The following is a 12,798-nucleotide window of genomic DNA, read 5'->3' as shown; positions in this document are numbered from 1 at the left end:
GGATGGACCTTAATTGTTTTCTATAAAGACAATGGAACTTTTAGATCCGCTATTTTCGATATGTATAAATGTAAATCTTCAACATGCATAAACGTACAATTTTGATAAACAAACAATGTGAGCACATATAGAAAGTACGGTAGGAATTATAGAGTACTAGAGTTTCAAGCAGAAGTCACCCCAACCCTATACACATGTTAGATTGTATGCACGTTTACGGACACTTTCGTTTAGGAGTATGGTGCTTTAAAGCCCATAGTAAACACGGACCCGAACGCAGTCACGTGATCGGAAGAAGAATATAGAGTCGTAATCCAATGTAGGGATAGAGCGACGCACGCCAAGGTAGCGAGGGAAGACAATTATGATCGGATACCGGGTAAGAGTACGGCTCTGTAACATGGAGCGTCCTAGCGCGTAACGCACAGTATAAGAAGAACTAAGAAACCTTGTTTTTCTCCCCTTTGGTTTACAGTGTTGAAACCTTACGTGAAAAAAGTCAAGGTTAGTGTAAATTATGTCAATAGGTGACCTGGGGTTATAAGGTGCAATAAGTGCACGATTCACTGACTATTGGAGATTATGCATGTGTTGTGACACCGCATTGTGTATATAATATGCATTTATGAGAATACAAAAGCTCTAACTTAAGGTAGAATGCTGTATTAGAACAGACCGTAGTACTCAACTTCATGTATTATACTTTCAGATTAATAATCCCCTGATGAAGAGCGTAATGCTTGAAATGCATTGGGAATAAATACAATCACGCAAAAATTATAATGAAATATGAACTATATGAATTGAAATGAATTATATGAATTGAAAAACTCGCTACAGAATGACGTTTGGAAATGAAAATAAAATGTACAAACAAGCATTTAAACATATGGAGTAAATATTGAATAAAAGTGAAAGGAGTGCAAGGAAGGAGTGGGTCCTGTGCATGCAGAGCACACATGCTACATTTGATCATATATACCCTAATTGCTCAGTAGGGTACCGACCTGTGCACCAACGACAAATATAAAAAATTGTGAAACATAGAGAAACTTGTAGAAACACGAGTGCAATACCACACCACTAACATTGAGTATATTACCCTTTTTAAAGGTGTCAGGCTCCGACGGGGTTCCCCTGGCCTTTAAAGAGGGGCCACTGGTACCCCGACGGGGTCCCCGTGGCCCCTTTTAATTCATCAGGCCCTGATGGGTTCCCTATGGCCCCCCTTTAAAGGCGTCAGGCCCCGATGGGGTCCCTGTGGCCCCTCTTTAAAGGTGTCAGGCTCCGACAGGGTTCCCCTGGCCTTTAAAGAGGGGCCACTGGTACCCCGACGGGGTCCCCGTGGCCCCTTTTAATTCATCAGGCCCTGATGGGTTCCCTATGGCCCCCCCTTTAAAGGCGTCAGGCCCCGATGGGGTCTCTATGGACCTTTTCAAGCACAATGTGGCTTTTTGGGCCCCCGGTTAGGAGGGTCCTAAATGCTGCGAGTTCTAACTTGATACTTAGGTCATGGCGAACCTCAATTGTTTTCCTGTCTTTAAATAGGCAACGGGGGATCCTCGTTACTACAGCCCAATCTCTCTTATAGATTCTGTAGGCACGGTCGCAGGCCGGGTAATCTTGGAAAGCCTCATGGGTTGGGTGGAGAAGAGGCTCCTCTGTGACCCAGGATGCTTTATTTCACTATGGTGTGAGTGCCTGAATTTTGTCAATTTCTGCATTTTTGCGCACAATGGGTGATGAAGGTGAATCACCAGATTTATTTTTAGTATGGATGTTTTATACATGGACATGAGACGCTGTCCACCTTCAAATGGTCTTTGACTGATGCTGAGATATTTATTCTTACAGGTAGTTCCTGAGTGTGTTTCCAGAATGGGCAAGTATGGCCGTATATCGAATCCCTACCTCCAAAAGTAATTGACAGGGAGGTGGGCTTTGAGTGAACTGAGAGAAGGGGTCTATATCCTGCTGAAGGACGATGAATAATAGTGGCAATAGGAAGGCGGAAACATGTTGATAACAGCAGATAGAGAGACGAGGAACTAACCTTCCATGTACACACCAAATTAAAATTTTTAACCCTGCCAAGAGGGGTTCAGAATAAAGTAGGGAGGGTACCCTTCTATGTAGTTTTAAGTTCATTCTGAACTTTGGATCCCTTGTAGTGCTGGGGCACCAGCTCCATAAAACATTCTTTGCTCCACCCTGATCATTAGTCTGCGCCAGAGTGTTGCTGCACGCCCTATCATGAAGCATGCCACTATCTAGTGGGTGAGGGCAATTTTAAAACCCCTGGGGGTTTCCCAGGGGGGGGTTCTCTTTGTTTTAGATTTATTTACCTCTTTCTCTTTTCTTTTAGTGTTAGGATCACGTGTGACAGCCAATATGGTTTTAGAGCGGGATTAGGAACTGTCGAGCAGTGTCTAAATCGTCCCCTCTTGGTGGAGAGATACACAGTTATAGAAAGGGGTTCCCTCCACTTGGACTTTATGGATCTTAGCTCTGCCTTCGATCGTGTTAATCGGGTGGAGCTGTGGTCCGTATTGGACAAAATGGGTGTAGATTACAGGATCCTCTTGTATTTGTACATTGACCTGAATGCAAGGACCCACTTTAATAAGAAGAGGGAGTGTACCGATTCGTTTAATTTGGTCACTGGCAGTAGGAAGGGTTGCGTGCTAGCACCAATTTGATTTCATTTAGATATATAAATGATGAAGAATCCAGCCTTGTTGATCTTAATCTTGATGTCCCACATATGAATTCCAAGAGCGTTCCCGCACTTCTCTGTGGAGACGGAGCTGTGCTGATGGGCAGAACAGCCCTTTATGAGCTTCTTCAAGGATTTGTCTCTTTTATGGATAAGGGTGAACTGTGAACTCATTTTAGGAAGACCTTCATCGTGGTAAAAATTGGAAAATGAAATGATTTTTTATATTTAGGTCTTCTGTTTGACGAAAAATCAAGCTGCTCGTTATCTGGATTCACCTCAGCAACTGTGTCTTTGCACATTATCCTAAACGACCAAATCCGCTGCGCCACTCTCTGGGGCTGGGCGAAGCCGAAAGCTTTTACAATATTCATTGCTCATCACCACTTTTTGCATTATTTCTTTCTAAAAAGGCACCGCTCGGCCTGTATCGGGTCAGTCTGTGAGCAAGATAAGTCTGTGACCTGTTTCTGTTTAGCACTGACTAGAGATCTGTCCCCTCCCAATAGGTCCGTGCTCTGCATATTTTGCACATTGGTTCTAAATTTATGTTCAAAGATCTGTTCTGTTTACGTGCACTGATCGCTCTTTGATCTACTTTTTAAAATATGATTCAGCTGAATACTCTGTTTGTAAAGGTTTTAATTAACCGTACAATAAAATTGACTATAACTACGTTATGGTTATGGACTGTAACCAAAGAAAGTTTATTGAAGAAGTAGATAGCCATATTCTATAATTACACCATTTACAGATTCCTTCTCCCGGGACAGAAAATTCTGTCACTATGAGTCACTCGAGTAGCCAGGTTTGGAAAGCTGATACAGTTAACCAAACGTGCCCGCCCTAAAAAGATCAGAAAAAACAGGTAACTCACTGTAGTGGACCAGGGATCTCCTCTCTTCTCACTGGTCCTGGGCGCCTGTGTCGTCTCACTGGACCCGGGTTCCTCACGCCTCTCACTGGACAAGGGCACCTGTGTCGTCTCACTGGACCCGGGTTCCTCACGCCTCTCACTGGACAAGGGCACCTGTGTCGTCTCACTGGACCCGGGTTGCTCACGCCTCTCGCTGGATCCGGGTTCCTCCATCTTCTCACTGGTCCAGGGCACCTGTGTCGTCTCACTGGACCTGGGTTCCTCACGCCTCTCACTGGACAAGGGCACCTGTGTCATCTCACTGGACCCGGGTTCCTCACGCCTCTCACTGGACAAGGGTTCTTCCATCTTCTCACTGGTCCTGGGCGTCTGTATCGTCTCACTGGATGCGGGTTCCTCCATCTTCTCACTGGTCCAGGGCACCTGTGTAGTCTCACTGGATCCGGGTTCCTCCATCTTCTCACTGGTCCAGGGCACCTGTGTCGTCTCACTGGATCCGGGTTCCTCCATCTTCTCACTGGTCCAGGGCACCTGTGTCGTCTCACTGGATCCGGGTTCCTCCATCTTCTTGCTGGTCCAGGGCGCCTGTGTCGTCTCACTGGATCCGGGTTCCTCCATCTTCTTGCTGGTCCAGGGCACCTGTGTCGTCTCACTGGATGCAGGTTCCTCACTCCTCTCACTGGACAAGGGTTCCTCCATCTTCTCACTGGTCCCCAGCGTCTCACTCATATTCTTGGACAATGGCTCCTCGCTCTTGTCCCTGGCGTGTGACTTTGTGGTCTTGTCCATGGTCCGTGGCTTTGCGCTCTTCTCCCTGCTCCGTACTTTAACACTTTTCTCCCTGGTCTTTGTCTCCATGCCCTTATCAGCCAGTTGTACGTCCTTGTTCTCACTGGTCTGCAGCTTCTCGCTCTTCACACTCATTTGTGGCTTTGCACTCTCCTCCCTGATAAGTTGATCCTTACTCTTCTTACTAGTCTGTGGCTCTGTGCTCACCTCATTGGCCGTCTGAGTCACGCTCTTCTCACTGGTCTGTAGCCCTGCATTCTCCTCTCTAATCCATGGATCCTTGCTCAGCTCACTGGTCTGTGGTTCTGCGGTTGTTTCGCTGGCTTGTGGCTCTGGGTTCTTCTCACTGGTCTGTCGCTCCGCAGTTGTTTCGCTGGTTTGTGGCTCTGGGTTCTTCTCACTGGTCTGTCGCTCCGCAGTTGTTTCGCTGGTTTGTGGCTCTGGGTTCTTCTCACTGGTCTGTCGCTCCGCAGTTGTTTCGCTGGTTTGTGGCTCTGGGTTCTTCTCACTGGTCTGTCCCTCCGCGGTTGTTTCGCTAGTTTGCGGCTCTGGGTTCTTCTCACTGGTCTGTCGCTCCGCAGTTGTTTCGCTGGTTTGTGGCTCTGGGTTCTTCTCACTGGTCTGTCGCTCCGCAGTTGTTTCGCTGGTTTGTGGCTCTGGGTTCTTCTCACTGGTCTGTCCCTCCGCGGTTGTTTCGCTAGTTTGCGGCTCTGGGTTCTTCTCACTGATCTGTGGCTCTGCGGTTGTCTTGCTGGTCTGTGGCTCTGTGGTTTTCTCACTGGTCTGTGGCTCTGTGGTTGTCTCACTGGTTTGTGCCTTCAGGCTCTTCTCACTGGTCTGTGGCTCTGTGGGTGTCTCACTGGTCTGCTGCTCTAGGTTCTTCTCACTAGTCTGCAACTCTGAGCCAGTTTCACTGGTCTTCAGCTCTATGCTCTTGTCGCTGGTCTGCAGTTCTGCAATTTCGGCACTGTTCCACGACTCCACACTCATCCCACTGGCCCGCACATTATCGCTCTTCTCACTAGACAACAGCTCTACACTCGGTGGAATGGTCCGCAGCTCAGGGCTTGTGGCACTGGACTGCTGCTCATCATTCGCCATAATGTTTAAAGGCCCAGGACTCCCCACACTGGACACCGGCTCGCTGTGATGCTCTCCCTCGTCTGCCATTCTAGGCTTTCATTTGGAGATGATCAATCTGACAAAGGGAGAGGAGGAGAGCAGTTAGTGGGGAGTTAAGGAAGTAGCAATGAAGACTCTCAAAGGATAAGGAATGCCCACACGTACCCACAACTCTACTGAAAAGGCACCTGAGGGCATTACCCTGAAAGTAAACCCACTCAGCTCCTCAATGTACCCCCAAATCCATCGTCATCCACAAATTTTCAGACACCATAATTTAAAAGACACCTCTCACTCACAGATCTAAATACTAAAGAGTAAACACATGATCAGTTTGCTATAATATTCTGTGACATGTCTCCTTGACAACAAAAATTTGCCGGAAGGCTCAAACCTAAAATGTACTCTGCTAATGTCAAACAATGTTGCTGTTTCTGTTATTCGACAGGAAGGGGCCTAGCAAACGATGGTCACTTACAAAATTGAATTCAGTAATGTGTTGCTCATTGGTCTACCCAAATCATGACTTACACCTTTGAAAGCTCAACTGCACTCTGTGGTCCGACTCCGACACCACACCACATCATCCTACTCTCTGCTGACTAGATTGTAGATTGTAGCAGGGATTCTGCTCCTACACAGAACTGTGCATAGAGACTTAGAACCTCAGTGAATTAGGGTGTACCAAAACCCACCTTAGTACCCAAACCCCCTACCAGACTAGCAATCAGTGACTCATTGGTTCTTCGTCCTATAACAAAAACACCAATGATTCGTCAACCCAGAACATGAGACTTAGAATACCTCAGGTAAGGTGGCTAACAAGAGCACTCTTTCGTTACAGCCTTACACCAGTCCAAAACAAGGGGTAAATAGAGACATGTGCAAGTTTGAAATGTTTATTTCTAACGCTGTGATCTCATGTGCAGTACCTTAGATAATACAAGCAAACATATTATCAGAAACAAGGTTTTCAGCATTGTTACTATTCCATAAAATACAAAGGGAGAAAGCATCTTATAATGCTAACGGGCAACAGGTTTAAAATATACCTATATTTCACCCTCCCTAGTTAGTGAGTTAGTTTATAACTAAAGAAGGTCTCATAGGATTACATGGGTGGTCCCATACCTCTGATACTCAGCAGTAGTGGATCACATCGAGTTCTGCACAAGTTGTCAGGATACGAAAATTCTCCAAGTGTGTCCGATCATGCCTGCACAGTGCATTATTAAACGTGCCAGTATCAGAGGTGGCCACAGCTGCATATGTGTTATGTCTAGAACGTGCAAGGATCCTTCCGAATAACAGACACAGTGTCCAAGATAACATTGACAGTCTCTGCTCTCTATGTGCAGACTAAACTAGCGAGGCAGTTTAGAAATGTAGCATAACAAGCTATTCTCATGTGAAGTAAAATACTCAGCCTTCTCTAAACAATATCGCAAGTGCGTGTCGTGTGCAAAGCAGAGCAGGAAAGCAAAAAATGGCGTTTAAGCTTCTAATAAACCCATGCTAACTTAACACTGTGTGAATGTAAGGCTCACCCCCACTACACCCTCCCTTGATCGAAGCACGTGATATAAACGTGCGCGAATTAAGAACGCAGAGTCCAAGCCTGAAAAGCAGAGTCAAGTTCAAATGTGCAAAAAAAAAAAAATGTACTCGCTGTTCGATAGAAAGCAGTAGCTAAAAATTAGAGAACAGGTATAAAGATAAAAAGTCTCATTCCAACAGCGTATAAGCACAGTATGTTGCAACAGCCTCCAATAGGAAGTCATTGTCCTCATCTGAAAACATTTCAGCAATCCAATCCAATAGTGGGAACGAACATACATGTTCCTCAACGACGGGAGCTTCTAGTACCATCAGAGGCAAACTCGGATCGTCTTCAATGTAACTGCGTGCCAAGAAATCATGTGCCCCTGCAAAAACATTCCAATGTCCCATTATTCCATGTACCGCTGCTAAGGCCATAATCCCGCCGCCAGAACAGAGCAAGTCATGAACCACTAAGGGGCTCATCAACTGGTCATAATCCACATTGGGAGACACCGTACTGCAGAGACACAAATCCAGGACCCAGTCGAAATCGCAGCTCAGGCAATGAAAGACAGGCTGGACGCATGTGAAAAAGGAGAATCAAAACGATAATCCATAAGCTGCACTCAATGTTGCTAGAGGCAGCGCTCCATAGTAACTAAGCATTTGGCTGCGGAGCAGCAAAAGTCGGGACATATTGTCTTGTGCTGCAGGATGTGCATCATTTTTAAACAAACAAAGCAAGAGAAGCACACCAGAAACTAATGCGATCATTAAAGGAAATCCACCACAGAGGCTCAAAAAAATTGAATGAAAAAATGCGGGGAACACACCAAAAATAGTTTGATAAGAAGTCACAAGGCCACTGCTTACGACTTTAAAAAAGTGCGCCAACCCCGTAGTTGAGGACACATTAAAGATAGTGTGAATTAACTCCCCAAAATGCAAGGGCAGGTCAGTATTCATTAACGCATGCACTTCAGTGCGGGTATTTGCCACGTGAAGGACAAATGTTTCTCTAGCAGATGTAAGAGCAACCTCTTTTTGAGACAATAGTGCTCTTATAAGACTCATTTGGTTGAACTCTGCATTCAAGGTCGGAATCGACAGCCAGATGGAAACATCCACCTTCCCATGTGGAGGAGGAAACAGAACATTTTTACAGCAAATTACACGCTCAGTGACCGTAACCACATAAGCGATACCGGCCAACATCCCACAACAATCTGCATTATTTAACAGTAAATACCTCCAGTTTGCCAGTAAAGTGAACGTCAGTATGACAGCAGGTGTCGGAGTGCCTTTTTCAAAATACAAGCCAAATTAGGGGCCTCCTGATTACAAGAGCCATGCAATTGTATGTGTCTACAAATTAAAGAATGGTCTGGCGCTGTTGTGCAATCCTCACCATTCAAATAAACTTCTTTACCCTCCCTCAGACACCTATAGGTAAACGGAAGTGACCAAGCTTCATGGAGATAAGTGCTGCTTAAGGGTTCATATATGCCTATAGCATAGTACTTCATGCAAGCTTCAAACTTAAACAGGCTGAAAGTTAATGTTATAATACCGTGGATAAGCCACACAGCAGAATTTGTTTCGGCCACAGAAAATGGCAATGGTTCAAGTTTTTCAATATGCAACATAGAAAACGTGGCATCTTTCATCGTCATGAATTGCTGTTTGTCAGTCAAATTAAAAGGTGCAAATAACGATGACGTATTCATGTAATGCCAAGGAACTCGTCCTGCCTTCAACGTTTGTAAGATCCAGGCAAACTGCATTATGGAACGCAATTGATTTTGACCATGGAACAAAACAGAAACATCTTCTTGCACTATATCCACAACAGACGACACAATATTATCTAAAGTGTAAATGCAGGAAGAAAGCGTATTAATGCTATTATGTACACCAGCAAGCACTTTTTCTAAATTAGCTTGATCTATGGCCCTCAACCTCGAAGCAGCCTCTATCTGGGAAAGTTTCCAAACCTCGTTGTAAAAAACATATACCCATCTTTTGGATCTGCCAGTTGCGGGCCCTTTAATAAAATCATTCAGGTCAACACAGGTCAACATCGTCAGTCAGTTTAGACAGATGTAGTTTAACTGACGCTAAATTGGAGTGTTTGAGCCAAGTCTGACATAGCTTGCCTACAGAATAGGTAGTGACAGAATGGTCACTCGCAAAACGGGGATCCACCCTAACCTGTGTGTAGCCACGGGCCAAACCCAGAAACCGATGCTGGCAGGAATCAGCACTTTTGTGCCACAACAACCAACCTTCAGGATCCAAACTAGAGATGTTAAAGGAAGAATTCAACATTAACGCTTGTAATTCTCGGTACACAGACATAATATCGACTCCAAAATATCGTTTGGACAGAATATCGAGTTTTAAATATCGTTTGGAGAAAATATCGACAGGACAGAATATCGACAGCCAAAATATCGTTTTTAAGGTAAGTGAAGTAATATCGACTGTAAATAATTTCGAAAGTAAAAAATATAGTTTTTTATATAATATGTAATTATTTATAGTGTTTTTATGTTATAATATGTGTGAAAAGTGTCATTTTATGTTATAATTATTTTTAATTAATGATTTTTTTTAAATTATTGTGTAATTTTATTCTGTAGCGGGTTGTGGGTTTATAGGGGAATAGGGTGGGAAGTAATTTAATTATAATTAATTAAATATGTAAATTTATTAATTGGTAGTAATAATTAATTAATTGGTAATTAAATAATAAATTAATTAATTGGTAATTAAATAATATATGTTAATTGGTAATTAAATAATATATGTTAATTGGTAATTAAATAATATATGTTAATTATTTAAAATTTAATTGGTAATTAATTTAATTTAATTTCTTAATTGCTAATTATGTAAATTAAAATAATGTATTTCCTGTAGCGGGTTGTGGGTTTATAGGGGAATAGGGTGGGAAGTAATTTAATTATTATTTATTAAATATGTAAATGTATTAATTGGTAGTAATATTGAATTAATTGGTAATTAAATAATATTTGTTAATTAATTAAAATGTAATTGGTAATTATTTTAATTTAATTGATTAATTGCTAATTATGTTAAATTAAAGGGGTATTTTTAGGGTTCAGGGTCAGTTTTTAGGTTTTGGGTAAAGGGGTATTTTTAGGGTTCAGGGTCAGTTTTTAGTTTTTGGGTAAAGGGGTATTTTTAGGGTTCAGGGTCAGTTTTTAGTTTTTGGGTAAAGGGGTATTTTTAGGGTTCAGGGTCAGTTTTTAGTTTTTGGGTAAAGGGGTATTTTTAGGGTTCAGGGTCAGTTTTGGGTTTTTGGGTAAAGGGGTATTTTTAGGGTTCAGGGTCAGTTTTTAATTTTTGGGTAAAGGGGTATTTTTTGGGTTCAGGGTCAGTTTTTAGTTTTTGGGTAAAGGGGTATTTTTAGGGTTCAGGGTCAGTTTGGGGTTTTTGGGTAAAGGGTTTTTTTAGGGTTCAGGGTCAGTTTTGGGGTACAGGGGTACAGGGGTACAGTGTAAAAATAAAGTAAAATTAAATTTACATTATTTTAATTTAATGAAATAAAATTAAATTAAATTATATTTAAATAATTTTAAATAATTTAAATTAAAAAAAATTATTATATACTTACCAATACTTACGTTGTAATGGTAGTGCGTTGTAAAAGTTGCGTTGTAACGTCATATATCCACTGTTGCACTCTTTGCAGTGGGAATAGTCATTTTTACTCTTTTGTATTTGTACGTTAATAATATTGGCTATTATTTAATTAAATTTTGTTACTATATATATATATGTTTTAAGAAATATGATTAAAAAAATATTATTTTTTTACTTTCATGAATTATTTAATTATTAAAAGTTAATTTAAGTATTGTTAATTATATTTTAGTAATTAATTTTTTATATTAATGTAATTAAACATTGTTTTTATTAAAGTCGATATTTTTTACAACTATATTTTTCTAAACGATATTTTGTACTCGATATTTTTGTACTTACCTGTTTGTACATACAAACTCGATATTTTGGTTGTAGATATTTTTTCCTCGATATTTTGGGTAGTCGATATTTTGGTAGTCGATATTATTTCAGTGATCCGTAATTCTCTAATGGAGATGTCAGAGTAATTACCCCAGCCGGGATACTCTTCCAATTCTGGAAAAGATGGTACATTTAATTTTTTAGGAGTAGCCAATTCAAAGCATGTGGTTTGTGAAATAGTCGAATTCAGAAACAACATATGGTTCGGGATGAGACATGCACGATGCAAAGCCTGTGTGCCTTGCACTTGTCAACTTTTAGAACCCCAAATAGATTTAAGATCAATGATATCTTTCCACAGCTCATAGCCCCCTAGAGCCAATTGGTCAAGAAAGGACTTGGAATATAATAATTTGGTGTGGGTCAGTCTAACTTTGGAAGAGGACTTTTCGATCATTTTAAAATAAAACGCATCAGGATTTTTTTGATTAAAATCCGTAAAGTATGTGAATCTCTTCAAAAGAGATCTGGCGCTCCCTTCTATAGGAGCAGGGCATTGTTCCCATTGGGTATAATTCACTATGGACCAGATGTAGGAAGGCTATTACCGGTCGGTAACGGCCGAAATCGGCCGTTACCGACCGGTAATAGACTTTTCCTATGTAGGAGGCACATTTACCGATTTGGTAAATAAAGAATCGGTATTTACCGAATAATCATTTACCGATTCCGTATTCACCGAATCGGTAAATGAAATGTAGAAAGCACTTCAAAGAGTGCTTCTGGGTTTTAAGGATTCATTATTTACCACCAACTATTAGTTGTTGGTAAATAACGAATTCCTATGTAAATGCAAATCTGTGCATTTACACCTGTGCCATGTGACAGACATACATGCCCTTAGGGCATGTATGTGTGCCACATGTGCACATAAGCACTAATCAGGGGTGCAATAGGGTGTCAAAGTGACACCCTGCCACCCTTGACTTTTTCCCAATTTTACCGAATCGGTAATTACCGATTCGGTAATTGACATTCATTCCTATGGGCCTCCAGGCCCATAGGAATGAATGGCAAATACCGAATCGGTAATTACCGATTCGGTAAATACCGAATCTTAACGATTCGGTATTATTTTACTGAAAAATTATCTACATAGCATTTACCGATTCGGAAATACTGAATCGGTAAAATTCGGTATTTTCTAATCGGTAAATGTCAATTACCTACATGTAGCCCTATATTCCTTCTTGTGTTCGCCTTGTGCAGGTAGTGATTTCCAAAGTGTTGGTAACAATACAAATCACCATAGTTAGCAGAATTCAAATATAAATCTTCAGCATCAAACGAAGCATAATATTTTAAATCTGAAAACAAAGCCTCAACGGCCTGAACATCCCAATCATCAGCATGTATATTCTGCTTAATGATATCCCCCATGGAAACTCTCAGTACATTCGGAACATTAATGGCTTCAGTCGGACCATGAATCTGGAACTTCACTGCATCCCAAACAATTGGTGGAGAAGTGTGGCTCAAATGGTTAGAGCGGCAGACCCTGATGCAGAGGTCTGGCCCGGGACCAGGGTTCAATACCCGCCTCGGCGGGTCTTGGGCTCAATTTCCTCGGACCTGATTATTCTCGCCTCGGTGCCTATTCTAACCATGGGTCCCACTCTGCGACTCTGGGCAATAGCTTGCTTAATCTCCACAACGGCCCCAAAAGCGCTGGGATGCCTGGTTTCACCCTGGGGGTGCC

General features: G+C 42.1%; 1 protein-coding gene across 1 annotated transcript in view; it reads right to left on the bottom strand.

The window, feature by feature from the left end:
- The window catches only part of TTC16 (tetratricopeptide repeat domain 16), a 414,481-nt gene that overhangs the window by 380,265 nt on the left and 21,418 nt on the right, over positions 1–12,798 (bottom strand). Inside the window, exon 2 of the mRNA XM_078646652.1 lies at positions 3,594–5,580. Coding sequence (XP_078502778.1) covers positions 3,594–5,552 — 1,959 coding nt within the window. The 5' untranslated portion in view covers positions 5,553–5,580. The remainder of the gene's footprint in view (positions 1–3,593; positions 5,581–12,798) is intronic.

Source organism: Lissotriton helveticus, chromosome 5_2, assembly GCF_964261635.1.
Source record: "Lissotriton helveticus chromosome 5_2, aLisHel1.1, whole genome shotgun sequence".
NCBI classification, from domain to species: domain Eukaryota; kingdom Metazoa; phylum Chordata; class Amphibia; order Caudata; family Salamandridae; genus Lissotriton; species Lissotriton helveticus.
Note: the sequence above shows the minus strand (reverse complement) of the source record. Positions and strands in the feature narration are given on the sequence as shown.